The 19,461-nt window shown below is 46.0% G+C and overlaps 1 protein-coding gene across 1 annotated transcript in view; it reads left to right on the top strand.

Moving 5' to 3' along the window:
- foxo1a (forkhead box O1 a) overlaps positions 1 to 17,709 on the top strand; it is a 36,393-nt gene extending 18,684 nt beyond the window's left edge. Inside the window, exons 2-3 of the mRNA XM_061680785.1 lie at positions 14,220 to 14,411; positions 15,163 to 17,709. Coding sequence (XP_061536769.1) covers positions 14,220 to 14,411; positions 15,163 to 16,338 — 1,368 coding nt within the window. The 3' untranslated portion in view covers positions 16,339 to 17,709. The remainder of the gene's footprint in view (positions 1 to 14,219; positions 14,412 to 15,162) is intronic.
- The last annotated feature ends 1,752 nt before the right edge of the window (positions 17,710 to 19,461 follow it).

Raw genomic sequence — 19,461 nt, 5'->3', positions numbered from 1 at the left:
CTCTGCCCGTCTTTTAGTTTTAAAGGGACGGAGCCCACCCACTTCTAATGTGGGGCCGACGCCAAGCACAGCTTCTGTTACCATGACAACCGGACGCTAGTTGTATCTTATGATGAAGCGTTTCCCAAAACATCCGTATATTTGCGGTTTCGCGTTTGCAAATTTTCCGGTTTGCTGTTTTTTTGGGGGGGGGGGCGATCTTAACTAGAAATATTGCTTTGGCATCATCTAGTGATATGTTGGTGCCAAGCAACTATATTGAAGGGCGGGGGAGGAGCTTCATTTAGTTAGGACATAACCTTGCACAGCACAGAGTCTGAGGAAAAAAACAAGCACACATAAGGGCAGTAAAAGAACTAGTTGTATTTTCACTCGTGGAGGCACCACTTCCTTCCGTCTTTCCGTGCGGTCCGGCTGTCACTTGAAAATTGTGTTTCTTCGCGCCACCTAGCTGCCAAGTCATGAGCAGAGAAACTTGATGCACTTTGTGGATTGCTGGCACATTTTTGAGAAAAGGCAGAGAACAAAGGATTTACTGTGTGTGGTGTAATTTCACACTTTTGTTTGTTGAGGCCAGAAACTCCAGCGATGTTGGATGAAAGCACTTAAAAATGAATTTTCCATATTTCCCGTTTAACCAACGCTTGTCTTGAGATAAAGACTTTCGAGTTCCCGTCCTCAGTTTCTCCCCGTGACTCTGCCGCTCGCATCCCGTCGCTGACAGGAAGTGCGAGCGCACCGTGTTGCCGCGCCGTGATGTCACCGCAACTCCGGAAGCGAAACCCCGCACTAGATTCTTCTTCCTCTTCCCTTCATTTTTTTCATTCTTCCTCTTTGCTATTGTCCCACGAAGGGAGCATTCCGCTGGAAGTCATTAAGACCCGGAGGAGTTGTGTGTTTTTGTGGCAAATGTATCGCTAGTCCTGTGCGACTGTCCAACGTAATAAGCAGAAACGTAAAAAGTGCGGTACCTCGACTTACAAACGTCACAACCCAACTCGCGAGTTTTTGCGAGCAAGAATCAGACGCGCCACCACACTGGGGTGAAGCCGTTAAAAAAGGAGCGCCAGTCACCGATGCACTTTCAGCCATTTCGTGAACAGCCAAACACACACATTCAAAATGAAAACACTCGCAAGGAGCAGGGAGATGACGCTCACACGCAGACTAACCGACTCCACCTTCTGACATCATTCACTAATACAAAACACCGATGCCACAGTGCCACTACCATTGTTATTACAGTATATAAAACCGGTTTATTTCTTTACTTTCTCTTTTATTATGTTTTCATACAATTCAGTTCTATTTTTCTTTATTAAAAACATAACAAAAAAAGGAATGGATAAATGGCATTTCAATTCATTTCATTGGGGAAAATGGATGTTTTAATTGTTCTGCAATTTTCTTTTCCTATGTTTGTACGTTGGCCTGGAGTGCCCAGAAAGGTGCCTGTAAATAAAATCTGTTATTATTATTATTATGATTAAAACGGATTCTATATCCGGGTCAATTTCGGTAAAACCTTGGTCAGTGAACTAATTCAACTCTTAATTGAAGGTGCCACTATACGTATTATAACGTAACTGTCAGAAGTACAACCTAAGTTACAGTCTACAGCAACGCATGGCATAGGGTTAATTATTCGACTCCAGGGGAAACGTCAATACTTTTTCCGACGCCAAAAAGCAACAGGTATGTTCCCAAGCTGTAAAACGTGGCAGGTGTGACCTTGCAACCCGAACAAAAAAAAAAAAAAAAAAAATATATATATATATATATATATACTAATAATTCAGGCTCGTTTTTAGATTTGGAAGCTTCCCTCTGTCGTTCTTTTTATGTCCATTTTCGGTGAAGTTCTCCCACGCCGGCTGTTTGTTTTCTGATGTGTCCCCATCACCTCCATCTCATAATGAACCTTTGAGAGGAAAAGCTTCGTCTGCTGTTTAAGAAAAAAAAATAAAAATAAAAAGAGAGGCCAGTGATGGCTTGACTGGATCTTGTTAGCGCGCCTGTTAATTTCCAAGGCGGCAACAGGTAAGCGCATTCCGTTAAACGGCGCGAGGATCCCGCCGCGCGTGCTCCCCTTGAAGCTTTGATTGAACATCTGTGAAATCGGCACATATTTCTGCACTGCAAGCCATTTTTCGGCGCTTGGATGGAATGACTGCGGTGTTTCGGAGCTGCATTTAATAGAAAACAGTTCACACAACGCTTTTGATTTTCTGTCGTGTCATCCGTCATTCCTCCACTCCCCCCCAAATTTCTGGTGGCCTTGCTAGCAGCAGCTGTAAGACCAACCCAACTGCTGCAGCTCATTAGGGGCCATTTGCATACGTTTTTGGAGAGCCTTTCACAGCAAACCCCCTTCACATGAAATAGCCGCAAACAGCGTAAGAATGCAAGTAACAGAGGCCCCCCATAAAAATGTCTAGCGCGGTACATTTGTTCAATACAGTTCAGTTGTATTTAACTTTAACAATGCATTTGCATATTTTTTTGAACTGCTTGTTTTTACATATTTATTCAGATGAATCTACATTTAATTTGCATGCGTTTTACATTTTAATTGAATCACTACAGTGGTTATCCGCTATTGGCGGTGTACGGGGACAGGGCCGGACAGCGAATAGCGAAAATCTGCACATAACTGACGGTTATTATTTAAAAACATCTATGAAAATCCTAGATCTACCCTCACCTTTGCGGGGTTGAACTGGGGTAACGGGAGCGTAAACGTAACCCCTCCCTCTCTGTCGTCCCCACCCCCGTGTGGGTCAGGCCGACGGACGCGGGCCGCCACGCAGGCATCTCGCAGCGGTCCGCACACTGCATATTTATCCGGGGCCGGGCGAGGGCAACGACCCAGCCCGCTCGCCCGAGCCCTCGGAGGCGAAAAATAACCCGGCTCCACAGATGCCGCTCTGTGCATTGACAGACTCGCAATTGTGTCGCATATAGCGGCACATGCGCATATTTTAGCACGGCGAGCTTAGCCAGCACAACACGGTCCCTGTCTCTGTGCACATGAGCTGCACGCTGTTTGGGTCTGAGTCAGGAAGTCACTCCGGCGTTACACCGAGGGCTAAAACATGAAAATAGCCGCTCTGGATCGGCGCCACATTCTGCCGGGCTGGAACATGCAGTACAAGAGAGTTCAAACGTGCTACAGATGACACACCAACTAGCAATAGTGATACAATTGCTTTGCAAAAGCTGTCGAAAGCAGTGTTTCAGGCACATATTTTACATTAGAAAAATCTTACGCCACACCACAAAACATTTCCGTGTCCCCCACATATTCACGGTTTGGCATCCCCTGATTCGCATTTTTTTTTTTCATGGCCAACCTAAGGAGCATCAATTATTTGCAGATTTTCGCTATTGGCGGTCGGCCAATCTGGTCTGTTGTATACTGAACTTATGATGATCTTGTCTTCATTTTATTTTCTCTGTGAAATTTGGGCCTATTTAGTTGAACATCAGCTACTGATCTGTTGAATATGTGTATGTATCTGTATGAATGGACAATAAGTGGATAACAGCCAGAGACACGATACTTGTAGTAAATGAATTATCTTCAGACCAATTAAGTGGAATAGGACAATTTCCAGCTCCACATTTCTGGTTGGCGAATCATTGTCTTAAAGTTTATTATCATAGAGCTTATTCCAAATAACGATACGGCACATGGGGGGATGGGGGGGGGGGGGGGAAATCAATTTTCAAGTCTACTATAAAAACCAATGAAAAACAACACTTAAAAAAAAATATAGCGATCTGGCTGGGGAACGCTGTATTACGAGCACATTACATTTCTTCTTTGATAATTGTCTTTTGGCCTCGTATCTTGGCCTATCTTTAAACTTTTAACGTGTCAGTGTAATTTGTCTCCTTCAAATAGGAAACGTCACAGACACTTGGCGGCAGTCCCGCCGAACGCCTCGCGGAATAAATTAAGCGGCGAGCAAAAAGCTCTTTGGGGCCCTTGGACAGACAAAACGGTCACTCAATCACGCAGCTGCACTCTCCATTTGGCCCCGTGTCCGAGCTGGACCAATGGGAGGAAATGGCGGCAGATGAGTCATTCTCGCGCCACGTTTATGTTTAATGCTCTCTTAATGCACTACTCACAAAAGAATTTAAAAAAAACAAAAACAACAAAGGCATTTTCTGCTTTTGGGTGAAATTTCAGTCTGGATCTATAACCCTTTTCAGGTTAACTGAATCTCACCTTTTCTAAACTTTTGAATGTTCAACTGTTCAGTGTTTCAATACCTTTTTTTTTTTTTTTTTTTACCTAAATGGTAATCGCTAGTGCGCTAATGCTAATAGCGTATGCTAACCATTTTTTTATACCCTACACTGTGTGCCGACATATGCAGTTGAAGGATAGAAGTGCAGCAACTCATGAATGAGAATAAAATGGATGTTAGTCATCAAGAATTTTAATTAAAAAAAAAAAGAATGAAGGTCAAATGAAGTTGACCTGTAAAGTTTCTAGTGCGTTCGAGGTTCATCCTGAAATTTCCCAAATTTATCCCCGATTTTGCGCGCCACAGATTACAATCCCGCCGAACGGGCCGAGACGAGCTCCGTAGCCCGAGTTTCCTCTTTCAACGCTTTCTTATTTCCTCTTGTTTGGCCCGTCAACCGCAGAGTTTGGCTTAGGAAGTAGCTGCCTGAACCCTGTTTTCAATCTGCCGCTGCACTTTGACTGTTTTGCATCGGAGCCTGCGTTTGAGTGGGATCGGTATCAGGAGCGGCCAGCTCTTCCTGTGCGGATACAACGCGGCAGGAAGCTCGCTAATACCCCGTCTCGCGCCGCCGTACGCCGACCAACGATACCGAGGTGTCTGTTCCTCAGCGGCCTCTCGTCTGACCGTCTAACAACTCCGCTTCCTCGCAGAGGACTGAGAAAACGGAGATCCGGGCCGAGGGGGTCGTCGGTAAATACGTTAGGGGACACATTTGCTGCTCCTGCATGACTTTCTTTCTTTCTTTTAATGAAAGCAGCTGTTTCCAAGAGGTTCCTCCCCAAACGTCACAGTCAGCCATTTGGCCTAAAGTGGATTTAAGGACCTCCACACTGAACGCTCAGTGTGTGGACCTCCAAATTGCATTATGGCACGAAAAGAGAGCCCCCCCCCCCCCCCCCCGCTGGACTACACGATCAGCTGTGTGTGCGTGCGTGTGTGCGTGACGTCCCTGCGGTGTGGCGAGATGGCGGACCGAGGGCGGGGTGCGGAGGCGTATTGGTGGAATCGCAGCGCTGTTCCAGATTGTCACTTCAGCCTCGGGTGTTAGTTTTTTCTTCATCGAGGATCCTATTTTTAAAAAGACAGACTTTTGCAGTGTCTGTTTATAACTCATTTAACAGTGACACGCTTGTGTGCAGTCGAACCTGAGGCCATGTGTTGTGCTACATTACCAACAGATCTCTTTTTTTTTTGACCCCTCCATCCCCTGCACATATTTCATGAAGCAAATAAGGTTTCAAAATATAAATAAAAGTCCTCCTTTCCAGGGTAGTTATTTCCTTTGTGCATTCCCCCCTCCCCCCAAATTTCCACTGCCTTTTATGCCCTGTTGACTTTAGTTAATAGGCCAGTGATTGTGGCCAGTCAGTTCTTATTGGCGCTGATAACGGATCAAACTGCAAACACGTGAAGTCGGTTCGCTCTGTGCCGATTGAATGTGCTAATGTGAAGGTGTGTTGCTTTATTTTCTGTGTTCTCACAAGAATTTGCAGGGCTAACCACCATAGTAGGATCACATGACGTTGAGACCTGGACTATGCGTGTCACTAACATGGCTGACTTGCTGTCGTGAAAATGCTCAAGTTGACACACACACACACACACACACAAAAAACAAAAAAACACTACTTAGCATCATGGAGTTGCGGTATATTCAATTATTCCCCAAACAATAACCATTTTTCAAGTTTTATGTCAATTTACAGTGGAACCGTGGCTTACAAATGACCTGGTTTAGCAACAATTCTGTTGACACCCTACATTTTCTAATTAGTGTTGGTTTGCAAACAGTCTTGGCACAGCTTTTGGTTTTTCTCGTGCATCATCGACATCACTGGTTCTGTGCATCACACATTGCAAGACAGTACTGTAACTTTGTCGTTTTTGCTCTTAATTAGCAATCAATATGGCTTCAAAGAAAGTAAAAAGTGCTCGTGATAGTGTTACTACAAAACTTGAGCATATTACTGTTGAAAACTCAATGCAACACGAAAGAATGTGGCGGCCATTTTGGGCTAGCGGTATCCATTGTGAGCACCGTAAACAGTACTGTATGTGAAAAGGCTAAGACGTTGCATGGCGATTTATGAGCAAACGCCAATGTGTTGTTTCTTCATAATATGAATATGCATTTTCACTTATTTCTATATTGTACAGCATTTATTTCTAACCACACACCGGTAAAAATAAGCGGGGGGAAAAAACTTAGTCCTGTTACTGGAACGGATTAATTGCATTTCCATTCATTTCAATGAAAGGCATTACCTCTGTTTGCAAACGTTTCGGTTCCGGAATGGCTGAAATGGATCCCATTGTTAAACAGAGGTTCCACTGTACACTGACTTACCTTTCTATAACATCCCCCAAAAAAATGATCCTGAGAACAGGCTAGCTAACTCGCGGCAGGATTTCGACAAAGACAGCAGTTCCTAGCCGACGGGCGTCTCTGGACCCATCCGTCATTTTCGATACCGCTATCCTGTTCGGGGTCAAGGGTGAGCTGGAGCGTATCCCGGCTGACTTCAGGCAAAGGGCAGACTACATCCTGGACATATATTGAGTCAGAAAACAATGCCCACTGTCACCGCGTACGTGGAACTGAACCCATGCTGTCAGGCGACTGTGCAACTACACCATCAGTGACTCTCGTCACCAAGAAACAATAAGAGCATTGTTTTTAGTAGGTTAGATGAGATTTTTGAACTTTTTTTTTTTTTTTTTTTAAAGCCCATGGCAGCAAAGACTGATATTGATATCAGATGATTTTTAATGTGTTCTCTAGTGTGTAGCCCCCACACAAAAAAAAATTATAATTTGAAGGAATGTTTATCTGATTTTGCTCTAAAATTATTAGTGACCAGGAAATTATTGAGTTGCTTATTTTCGCAACTCAAAAAGGTTCATTAGAATGACATGGATGTTATGTAAGTCCTTTGTGTTTGTTGAGTTGCTGCGGCCCGGCCCGATAACCATAGCAACGTTCCCAACGCGGCCGGCAAAACTATCTACCCGATTATCGGACGACTTGTCAGAGAACTTCCGTAACCTCCGCCAGCGTTATTAGCTTGATTTATTGATATTTTGTTTGTTTGTTCGTCTCCTCGCAGGATTGCACAAATGCTCCTGAGCAGTTGTGCATGTTGAGGTGTTTGTGAGAGGGCACGAGCAGTGTTTGGAAGACGCACTAAATGAATGGCACAGTGCGCCGTGATCATATTTTCGGACAACTCGGTAAACCCGTTGCTCATTGGTCGTTCTCGCGTCTTCGCTGCAAGTGCATAGTCAGCTCCCTGGCGCCATTTAGCGGGCAAACATGTCTTTAATGACAGTTTTATACATTTACAGCAGTAACCACACTTCTCCTACTCAGCATTTTCCCTCCAGACATGACCAGGCCTCACTCAGCTTTAGGGTTAAGTTCTTCGGCGGTTAGACGTGAAAGTATACAGTCAGCCTACAGAACACGGTCAAGAAATTCAGCGGCTCAATCCGAATGAGTTCGAGGGGAGGAAGGGAAAAAATGCAGGGGAAGCACATTTCTTTCCGCTCTCTCTCATGACGTCTCCGTACGTCATGAGAATCTTCGCCGAGGGGGGCCGCTGGCATGTTCGCACCTGTTGCAACGCTTCGGGCTCGTCGCTGCAAACCGCCGGCGCCTGCGCGTCCGTTCGCGCTTTTTGCAGCCGAGGTTTCGTTTGTGGCTTTTCTTCTGATTCGGTCCTGCGTGTTGTAGGAGGCGTCACGCCCTCGCGGGGATTTTCTTTCACGGAGCGAGCTGACATTTTGAGGTGCCGTTGAAAGTGCAAGCAATTCAGTCCGTGCGGCAGAGGAAGCCGCCCCGCTTTGGTGCATTAACATCCTGCAAAGTCAGGCTGCAAACTCTCGGTGCGACGGGCCCTTACCTTATTTCACATTTGACCTTTTTTGATAACACTGCTTTGCCATTTTGAGAGTTTGAAACGACGGCACTTCGGCGACGGTGCTTCAATGGCTCGTCACTCGAACGTTCTACTTTACAAGCTCTTGACTTTTTCTTTTGACGTTTTTTTTGGTTTTGGAAAATGTACGCACTGTACGCCATATGCTCGCAGAAATTTCCACCAAGCACTACAGTTAATTTCGGATTCGGGGAGGTGTCAGGGTAGTTGCGTTACATGGGATCCTAAGAAACGGAGAGCGTGTACTTCACGGACACAGGGCATCCGTTCCGCTATATCGAGGGAGACGACGGACAATTCTAACAACGCGGATGAAGACAATTTCCACCTTCCGCGAATGTAGGAAGAGCGCCACTGCCACCAGCTCCCATTGAAGAGGTGGAAAAAAAAAAACATTTGTCGATTCCTCACCTTTTTTATACCCATTGTTTTACGATTTTACAATGGGAAGGCAAGAAAATGGGTCGCAAACTGAAGCCCGAATTGTACTCTTTCGGGACAGAGACGGACACCTCCCGTGCCCCCTTTTCTGACTGTGTACAGAGTACACTGATCCCCTGCTATTCAAGGGGGTTAGGGACACCCCCTCGAAATGTTTAGAATGGTTTAAACCGTAAATATACCACAAACTATGATTCCAAAACAGTTGAATAGCATTTCAGGCTCATTCTACATAACCCTTTACAATAAATGGCTTACAGATTGTTTTGGGGGACAGGCGATGAGACTCTCTGTAACTTCCACTTACAACCCAGGCTAAACTGAGCTCCTCCCCACACACAGAGCTCGTTTCTCAGTCAAGATGCATCGCTTCGACATACCCCAATTACTGTACTACTTCGGTCTCTGGCAGCATGTTTCAGACACAACAAACACCGAAGGGAGTCGAACAGAAAAAAGGCAAACGGGTCAATTTGTGAAGATGTAAGGAAAGGAGACGAGGGAACGTCGATTGGAGAAGGAAGGGCTGAACACTGCGGCCTTTCAGTGCAACTTCTTGCCCACTTTGCCACGCACTGCCCCTCTTCCTCCCGCCTCCGTCGTGCACATTCACACGCTTGAGTCACGGTGCGGCCAGTCCCATGACAAAGTCAGCCGCCGCCGCCGCCGCCGTTTATTGTAAGGGAGCGTGACCATTGAGGAGTTAATGCTCGCAGCGGCGGAAGGTGATGGAGGAGGAGGAGGGGGGCAAAAGTTAAATTGGCGGCGTTTACTTGGCTCACGCTGCCTCGCATTCCTTTGCCCTTTTTCCCCCGCTTCACGAGCGCGCCGCTTCCTGTGAGGCAGGAAGTGGACTCTGCTTCCTGTCCCGCTGCTCTTTCATGCGGTCACTTCCTCGTGTTTTGCCAGCTCCGTCGCTCTCGTGTGTTTACTCAGTGCGCCGTCCTCCTGGCGGCGGTCTCGCACAACACCCGCGACGCGTTTTACTAGCTCAGAGGGCAGTTTGCGTCATGTTTGTTATCAGCGTGACAATCCAATCCAAAACTCAGCTCAGAGTTGTCTGTCAGATGAAAGTACTGCCGAATGTTCTTTTTGCTGCTTTCTGCTTTCCACGGTGCTGCGAAACCTTGGCTTTTGTAAGCACGCTGAGGAATGTTGATTGTGATGGCTGGCTGGCTGGGAATCCTGTCTCTACTGTTTCCTAAGAGATAGTAACACGTTGGCTGAGATTACGATTGAACTTTGCACACGATGATTAGCTGGAATGTTGAGATTCCTCGTGCGCTGCAAGGTAAGTCGGACATAGGGGAAGTCACAAGACTCCTGACTTTGCGACACTTGACGCTTGCCAAAAAAATACATCACACAGTAAATCCTTGCTCGTCGTGATGAAAAGAGACAAACCACGAGGAATCGACACCCCCTAAGATAGTTTAGAATTGTCGATAGTCGGAGTTTGTACCAGAAGTATATCAACCCAAACTCTTTAATACCATTTCAAACTCATCTTGCTACCATTACCCTTGAAAATAAATGGCCCACAGATTACTTGATTTAAAAAAAATAAATAAAAAATAAAGCAACCCCAAGCGCGTATGTACATTCACGTGGCAAAAACTCTATAACTTTATAACTTCAACTAGCAAGCCAGGTGAAAGTTACAAGATGCATCAATTTAACATCTTAGTTTTGCTTTGATGGCATCTTGTGGCTTTGCAGAAAGACAACGAAGAAACGCAAACAGCTGAGGTTAGGTTCCACAGGGGGGAAAACAAATTGTCAATCATATACCACAAATGCACTGGAGGAGGATTGTTTTAGCCAAAGCAGCCATTTTGTTTTCTTCCCAACGTTTGCCGAAGGAAACACGAACCATTTCGTTCCATACCGAACTGAAGCAAACTGGGTGAGAAAAGGTGGCTTTATGGTGCTACATATTCATCTCATGTGTAATGTCATGAAATATCATTTCAGCAAGACCTCCTTGACGCCAATTACTACTTACATGGCTTTGGCGCCATCTTATGGAAGAGAGAGAGCACCAAAAAACACAAATAGATGAACGCTCCAATAGCCGACGGCACGAACGGCGAACCGCATATCGGCAGTGGTTGTACCGCGCGCCATTGCGCAAGAGTTCCCAGCAGAGTTTTTCGTCGTGATTGTCGAAACTGAAAAACGGAGTCAGGAGGTGCAGTCCTCTTCCTCCCAGTCCCGAGCGCGATGCGAGGCTGCCACGGAAATCTCGGCGTCTGCGCTCACATTGCAGTCATTCCTGCTCACCGCGTAGCTTGAAAATTAGCACGCCGCGATCGCAGTCATGGGAACGGGAGCCTCACGACTAGACGTTGTCCTCCTCGTCTTTTGTCATAGCATTCGTGACAAAGGCGGCCAGGGCAGCGTTTCCTGGCCTGCTGGCCCTTCCGGTCGTTTGGTCTGTAGCGCAATGCAGCATGTTCCTTTTTTTTTTTTTTTTTTTTTTTTTTTTTGTTGTCTTTCCAAGTGTGAAGTGAGGACAAAATCATTTGCTGTGAACCCCGAACGTCGGGACCGTAGGGCAAACATAATTACCACGAGTTCACCGCGCCATTAAAGCGTCCCGGTGAAGCATAAGTATATAAAAAAACCGCGATAAACTTGGGATTTGTAAGACGACTATAATCAGTCAGTCGTGACAGCAAATCTCTTTTTTTTTTTTTTTTTTTTGCCAACCTTGACCGTTTTCCACCAGAAAACTTCACACAGAGCTGAGATGGCAATTATACTCACCGATTTCCATGCAGACCATTTTGTGAGTTATATACTCACAAGGGGGCGGCACGGTGGCCGACTGGCCTCGCAGTTCTGAGGACCCGGGTTCAATCCCCAGTTTGCATGTTCTCCCCGTGCCTGCGCGGGTTTTCTCCGGGCAGTCCGGTTTCCTCCCACATCCCAAAAACATGCATTAATTGGAGACTCTAAAATTGCGCATAGGTGTGACTGTGAGTGCGAATGGTTGTTTGTTTCTCTGTGCCCTGCGATTGGCTGGCAACCAGTTCAGGGTGTACCCCGCCTCCTGCCCGATGACAGCTGGGATAGGCTCCAGCACGCCCGCGACCCTAGTGAGGAGAAGCGGCTCAGAAAATGGATGGATGGATGGATGGATATACTCACAAGGAGATATTGCTGAAATGATATTTCATATACTACAAATATTACAAAAAAAAAAAAAAAAAAAATGTAATATAAACTTCTCTCGCTTAATCAACACCATCGCATCACACCAGTGGGCAGCTGCCGGGCCCGCTGGGAAGCAAATTCGGGTTCAGTGTCTTGCCCAAGGACACTTCAACAGCGGACAGTCGGAGACCCTTCGATCACTGGACGAGCGACTGAGCTACAGCTGCCCTTCAAATCACCAGAAAATCAGGTTTGGGCATGTAGCTTGGTTTGAAGGATCTCGGTCTGGTTCACACTGGGCCGAGAAAAACCTTTTTTTGTGGGTAAACCGGAACACATTTGATGACAATGCACAGGGAGGTGAAATGTCTTCATTTGGGTCTCCACGTGAACATTTGAAAACATTTGAGTTTGAGCTAATGGTAATGAAAAGGCGAGCGGGCCGTGACTGGAGGGTGAAGGGCGACGGGGTGGCCGACGTGAAGGCGCACCGGGGACCAGATGCGATGCACAGGAGGAGGAACACTCTGAGGATGTCAGGCGCCGAGTGCAAGTTTGGCCGAGGCCCGCGACTCGAAATGATTAGCCTCCGTGGCTCGTTGGTTCCTCAAACAAGCGTTTTGGCTCATTTGAATCCTCCAAATCGCAGCGGGCTCGGCCGTGCTTCTTCCTCTCCGTATCGCTCCCTCTCGCTCTCTGCCGGCGGTTTGCTCAGCAGACCTTTGCCCAATATTCCCCCTTCATTTGTTTGCAGTGCTTTAGTGACGGCCCCACTTGCTCCCGACACAAAAATACTCGTCACCCGGCAACGATGGTGCACAGTATCGCGTTAAGAAGAGCGAAAAACAAAACAAAAATGGATTTTGTGTCCTACCGTGTAGAGGAGACACAAGCGGAATGCGGTTATCAGCGTTTTGTGCGTGTTCAGAGATAAGATGCTCAACGTATGGACCAGCGGTGAGCAAAGTATGGTCCGCGGGAAACATAAGGCCCGCTCTGTCCTTTTCATCCGGCCCACTGTGTATTGACATTATCAACAGTACTGTCATTTTTGATGCATTAATTTAGCCGTTTGTTTTTTCCCTTCCCTGCAAATATTGCGCTTAAAAAACAAACAAACAAACAAAGCAATGACGTGAATATATGACGTATATGGTTTAATTTAAGCAAAATTATTTGCCAGTAGAACAAGAAAATGGGACTTGACACCATTTCTCAAAAGAAGAAATCGTAGATATATGGATATTGGATATATACGACCGACACCTGTAGAAATGTGGTGTTTCTTATTTTATGGTGTTACTTTATTTTATAAAATCTCAATAACATGTTGAATCACCTAGTTTAAAAAATGAAGGAAAATATATACATATATATTTTTTACACGTTTGCCTTGTTTTTAGATGTATAATGTTGTTAGATTTTACTTTTTGGTGTGTAAAACTGACTAATTAAAATGGATGTTTTTTTTTAATTGTAGTACTCATTTACCTCATTAAGTAATTGGTTAATTGATTTACTATAAATACAACAAGAACATATTTGTAAAATGAGCTCGTTTACAGATAGATGTCACATTTTGATTTATTTATTTGATAAATAATTGGTTAGATAATTACAATGAAATTCCACTGGGCAACACACATTTTTGTTGAGTTAGGTCTGACAGCAGTTTTTCACAAATGTTTGGGTGCAGAATTCAAAACGGATCTCAGTTTTTCCTCTATAACGTCAAGTTTTGTGACTACAGATCCCGTTTTCTTCCAAAAACATGAAAAATACTCCACTTAACAGATATGTGCTTGCTTTATACAACTTTTCAGATATTGCCATACTCGGAAATATGAACGAAGCAGGCACGACTGCAATGTTTATTTAACTCTATTATGTTTGACAAAGAATATAGGCCCAAATCCTCTGAATTCCCACTATGCTGGATTTTGGAATCATCGTGACGATTTCAGTTTTAATCAGCATAAAAATTGAACTCGACAGAATTTTGGGGGGGGGAATTGTTTTTTTTAATCAACATTTTGCACATTTTACATGCACATTGTAACTTTATTATTATTATTATTATTATTTTCTTTTTTTTTGGGCCACATCCATGAATGACCTGGCCCATCCATCCTACAAACAAATGTGGCACACGCACAAAAATCTGCCCAGCCCTGTTCTACACAATGATGTGCTTCTATTCCTGAGTGACATTAAAGCGGACCACTTTCTTCTGGCGCTCCGAGTCATCTGTCAAGCTGGGCGTGTTTTGAAAAGAGCGGCAGCTGTAAAATGGATTTGCACTTGAACGCCAAGGCAAATGTGCTGTATTGCTGTGTGTTTGGCGGAAAGGGCAAAGCTCTCACACTCATGTGTCTCCACCACCGCCGCCGCCACCCCTCACCCACTTCTCCACCTCCAGAACTCCATCAGGCACAACTTGTCTCTGCACAGCCGCTTCGTCCGCGTCCAGAACGAGGGCACGGGCAAGAGCTCGTGGTGGATGCTGAACCCCGAGGGCGGGAAGAGCGGCAAGTCGCCCCGACGCCGGGCCGCCTCCATGGACAACAACAGCAAATTCAGCAAAAGCCGCGGACGGGCTGCCAAGAAAAAGGTAAATGGCGGGCGAGGACGCATCCATGGCACCGACGTACACGTTTTCCGCCTTACGAGCGGCGCGCAACGGCAAAAGAATACGTCAAAGGCACGCTCCATTCCCAGCGTACTCAGCAGAGGTGGGAGTAAGTCACATACAGTATGTGAGTCATACGTTCACTAAGTCTCAAGTGTTAACCTTCGGGTTTCAAGTCAGTCCGGCCTACCGCGGCAAAAATCAAGCAAGTCGAGTCACTGCTAAACTTCAAGCAAATCATGACTTGGGTTCGTTCACGACATACTGTACATTGGTATGATGATACCATTTTCCACTGATCATAACAAGTTTGTCTATTTTTACACGCGGAACAGTTAAGTTCATTTGGGGAAACATTTCCTTTGCTCGTGGAGGTTCCGCTGTAGATACAAGAGCTTTTCAATAGGATATTTTATTTTGCAATCAATTTTATCTGGAGAATAAGTAAAGATTGTGTTTGATCACTGATAATGTTTACAACACGGGATGCCAGCCTTCAACGTCACATACAGTTAGTCTCGGTCTGCCGATCTTTCCTAACCTTTACTGGGCCAAGGCGCAAATTTGTCACTATACGCCGACGGCATCGATAGCTGAACAAAGATACATTATTTGTAGTGAGAACATATTTTTGGGGAGAAAAATGTGCTAATTTCTCACGACACACCTATCGATCTCTCGCAGCAGACTGTTTGGAAATCACTGCGCTAAGCGTCTTCCTGTCTGCCCACAGTTGTCCCTGCAGGGCGGCCCAGACGGCGGCGCCGACAGCCCGGGCTCGTACAACAAGTGGCCCGGCAGCCCCAACTCCCACAGCAACGACGACTTCGACGCCTGGAACAGCTTCAGGCCTCGCGCCGGCTCCAACGCCAGCACGGTCAGCGGGCGCCTCTCGCCCTTCATGCCCGAGGACGACATGAGCGAGGCGGAGGTGCACATGGGCTACCCGGGCGCCCCGGGGCCCAAGATGACCGCCACGCTGCCCAGCCTCACCGAGATGACGGGCTCATTGGGCCACAGCTCGGAGAACGTCATGGAGAACCTCCTGGACAATCTGAACTTGCTGTCGCCTAACAACTCTCAGGTCGGAGGAGGGGCGGTGACCCCCGGGTCGTCCCAGTCCTCCCCCTCCCCAATGATGCAGCCGAGCCCCGGGTACCCTCCTTACAGCTCCCCTAGCATGGTGTCGCAGCCTCAGCAGGAGTACCGCAAGTGCGTGTACGGTCAAGCGGGGATGAACGCTATGTCGCCCATACCGATGCAGACCCTGCCAGAGAGCAAGCCCACCTTCGGGCCCGGCGTGGGTCCGTACGCCCGCGGGTCGGTGCAGCTGCCCGGGCTTCTCAAGGAGCTCCTCACGTCGGACACGGACCAGCATGGGGAGCTCCTGCCGTCGGTGGACACGGTGGTATCGCAGCCCGGCGGGGGCTGCATGCTGCCACCGTATAGCGGCAGCCAGCATGTGGCCAAACTCATGGCGGTGGGGAACGCTCACCCTCACGGCCTGTCCCACGCTCACCCGCACGCTTCGCCGGCCATGAACGGGCGACTGCTTATGTCCCTCAATCACAGCGGGGGCACGCCGCACCTGCCTTCTGCCAAGAACCCGATGCAGATGCCCTACGGCTTGTCCAGCCACCTGGGTGGCGGGGGCGTGCCCGGCGGCTTTTGCCCTCTCAACACCAACGGATACGGACGACTAGGCCTGGCGCCGCCCTCCCACCTGGAAAAGCTGCCCAGCGACCTGGACGACATGTCCATCGAGAAGTTTGAGTTTGACATGGAGACTGTCCTGCACGAAACTCTGATGGATGGCGACTCGCTGGACTTCAACTTTGAGCCGATGGCTACCCAGCAAGGGTTCCCCCACGGGGTGAAGACCACCACACACAGCTGGGTGTCTGGCTAGGAACTGGAGGAGTGAGAATGTCAAAGAAAAATGTACAATCAACCTGACTGATTTTTGCCTTTTGGTAAGAAGTTTATTTACCTTTAACATTCCTGTTTGAAAAGACTTTAATCGATCACTTGAATGATAGCGGTACCAGATTTTGATCTATTGGACTTATCAATCTTGACAAACTACGTGCCAAATTTGCCTTAACTTAGGAGCCCACTGACACACACTGTCGGTTGGTGTCCGGTGTATCATAAACGAAGGTCGAATGAAAGGCAACTGGACTTGGTGGTTTTCTGCAAGGCTTTTCAGCTGTAAGTGTCTGGTAGACATATTCAACTCTATTGCGGCAACGAGACCAGTCATCAGTTCCAAAACATCTCCGACGATGTCCACCTGAATACGAAGAGGGGTGTTTTGCGAGTTGGTACTTTGTGCTCCGTAGACTTCAGTTAAAAGTAGCTAGTCTAGTAGCATCTGGATGACGCAAGTCCTTATTTCCAAAGCGTGTCTGGTAGTGGCCCACCTGACTTTTTAGAGGTGGTCTTGACAAGTTTGGTCTTCAAAAGACTTGAGTTCTAAGTTTGTGGCAGACAAATTCAACTCTCTAGTGGCACCTGGACAACATCAGTCCTTAGTTCCAAAACGTGTCTGGCGGTGGGCCATCTGACTTCTAAAAAGAGGGCTTTACAAGGTGGTCTGAAAGACTACTTCAGTTCGAAGTGTCTGATAGACAACTAGATCAGTCATCAGTTCCAAAACATCTCTAGCAGTGGTCCACCTAACTGCAAACAAGAGTCTCTTTTTTTTTTTTTTTTTTTTTTATACAAAACTTCAGACTTAGGTCCTAAGCGTCTGGTAGATGAATTCATCTTTTTAGTAGCACCTAGGTGCCGTCAGTCCTTAGTTCCAACTTGTCTGGCGATGGTCCACCTGACTGGGAGCTACAGGCTTGTTAGAGGCGGTCCTAAAAGGATTGACGTCTCCCTCAAAGCGACAGTTTTCTCTATCCGAATCCTAAAAAGAATATCCCTTATTCTCGAGGTATCTTTGTAGTCTTGAACCAGTTTTAGTCCCTTGTTGCCTTGCATTCCACCTTCCTACTAGCATGGATTATGACCATGGATGACTGAGAACCAACACACCCATCATCAGCAGCATTAAAGAAAAAAACATTTGTTTTCCGCATTAAAACATTTTTTCAGTGCGGTCAACCGGCGAAGATTTCTTGGGAACCTTCTATTTTTATCTGAATGTACATAAAGCCGTCACGCAATCAGGTCTTGCGTGTATGTGTGTGTGCTGTCTAAAGACCACATTACGTTTACACAACAGAAACAAAAATCCAATCTGGCTCCAAGAGAAAAGTGGATGGTTTTTTTTTTTTTTTTTTTTTTAAACAAAAATTATTTTTGTAGTTGTCGAGCCGTTCCATGCCTCGCGAACGTCTCAAACGCTTCTGCCTGTACATAACTTAAGATTGTATATTCACTTTACATTGTATATGTTTACTAGATAGTAGTGTGTATACAGTATATATAATTTTTTTGTTTTTTTTTGGAGACATAAATTATTGTGTTTAATATAGATTTATTCTGGTGCACGACCTGCACTCTGAATGTTAATACCACAGGGGCCTATTTAAGTAGTTCTTTCCTGTGGGCTTGAAGGTTTTGTTTTTTTTCTAAATATATATATCTACATATATATATATATATATATATATATATATATATATATATATATATATCGTACAAGTCTCGACGATGGTCAGATCTTCTCTTAAAGGAAACACGCAGCAGTGCACTTTCACTGAGTCTCGCCTTCTCGTTCCTTCAAGAAATTGTTGAGAAACTGACTGTCGATTGTCGTTGTGAGCAGTTCTCCAAGTGCTTTTCTGCAGCTGTGAAATAAATGAGAGGTCAAGGTTTTTGTTCTTTTCATGTTCATGTTTCATGCATCCAAAAAAACCTTTCACTCTTAAACCTTCCTGTCCCCGGGTCCAATTGACCCACACAAAAACCGTAGGATAAAAAAATCTACTACTGCTGGTCTTGTTTTATACAAGGGTGTTTTTTTTTTTTGTTTTTTTTTTTCTACATTCGATTTGACCCACCACATAACAGGCGAGTTAAAGACAGACAGTCGTGTGCCTCGAGAATGACGTCATTGAAGCCGCCATCCCACCGAGCGGTACGGTTCCGTTCCGCTCGCCAACGATTCCCGCTCGTGTTTCAACCAAACCGCTGTGAATCCTCTCTACTGTGTCTCATTAACACGCTGCGTTAGATACGGCAGGTGTAACGGTACGCCAAAAACCATAGGTAGCTATTTTTCCCTTGCTTTTAAGGTCACGGTTGGTTCACATTCAGTACGGTGAGGCAACAAAATACAAAACGTTAAATGAGTGAACAGGAATGCATTGAATGACATTTTAAAATGGAACAATACAAAAAAATCATCTATCCGGAGGCTGAGCTGCACTGTCTTTGTTTACCGAGTCGACATACACTTCCTATTTAGACGGGACTTTGACTGAATCTTTTGGGACACAGAAAATGGGGGGAGGAAAAACAAAACAAAACAAAAAAAAACAAACGCTACTCTGTGATTTAGTAAATAGTGAGGATTACTGTATTTGCCAACTCAGCCATTTTCTTTCTTTCCCACTTGTTGGCTGTAAACGCTGAGCATTTGGTTTAGTACCCAACTGAATCAAACGGAACCGCTCGGTGGAAAAAGGTGGCTTGATAGCGCTTCATATAAACACTGCCCCTAGAGGAAGGAGGAAAAACAAGCACCACTCAGTGTCGAGTACGTCCAAGTTTAGCGTCGATTTACATTTTTGCTTCGTCGTGACGGCTTTTCTGCCGAGTCACACGGCGGAGGCGGCCTGACGTAGTTCAGTCGCGTTAGTCCCCCGAGAACCACGTCCCAGAGTCCAAGATGTGACCCCTTCAGGTTTCACCCTCCTGTTACGTTCATTTTCTCAGGAACAGCAATAACTGCATCTATAACTGTCCAAAAGTGTCATAACCTTTAGAAATACATACCAATTATTATTGCTCATTGCGACTCCAGTCGTCGTTTCAATCGATAATTAGCGCAAGGAAGACTTTGCATCCCGAAAAAAAA

This window comes from Phycodurus eques, chromosome 7 (genome assembly GCF_024500275.1).
Source record: "Phycodurus eques isolate BA_2022a chromosome 7, UOR_Pequ_1.1, whole genome shotgun sequence".
NCBI lineage: Eukaryota > Metazoa > Chordata > Actinopteri > Syngnathiformes > Syngnathidae > Phycodurus > Phycodurus eques.
The sequence above is the reverse complement of the archived record's forward strand: the minus strand, read 5'-3'. Positions and strand labels throughout refer to the sequence as shown.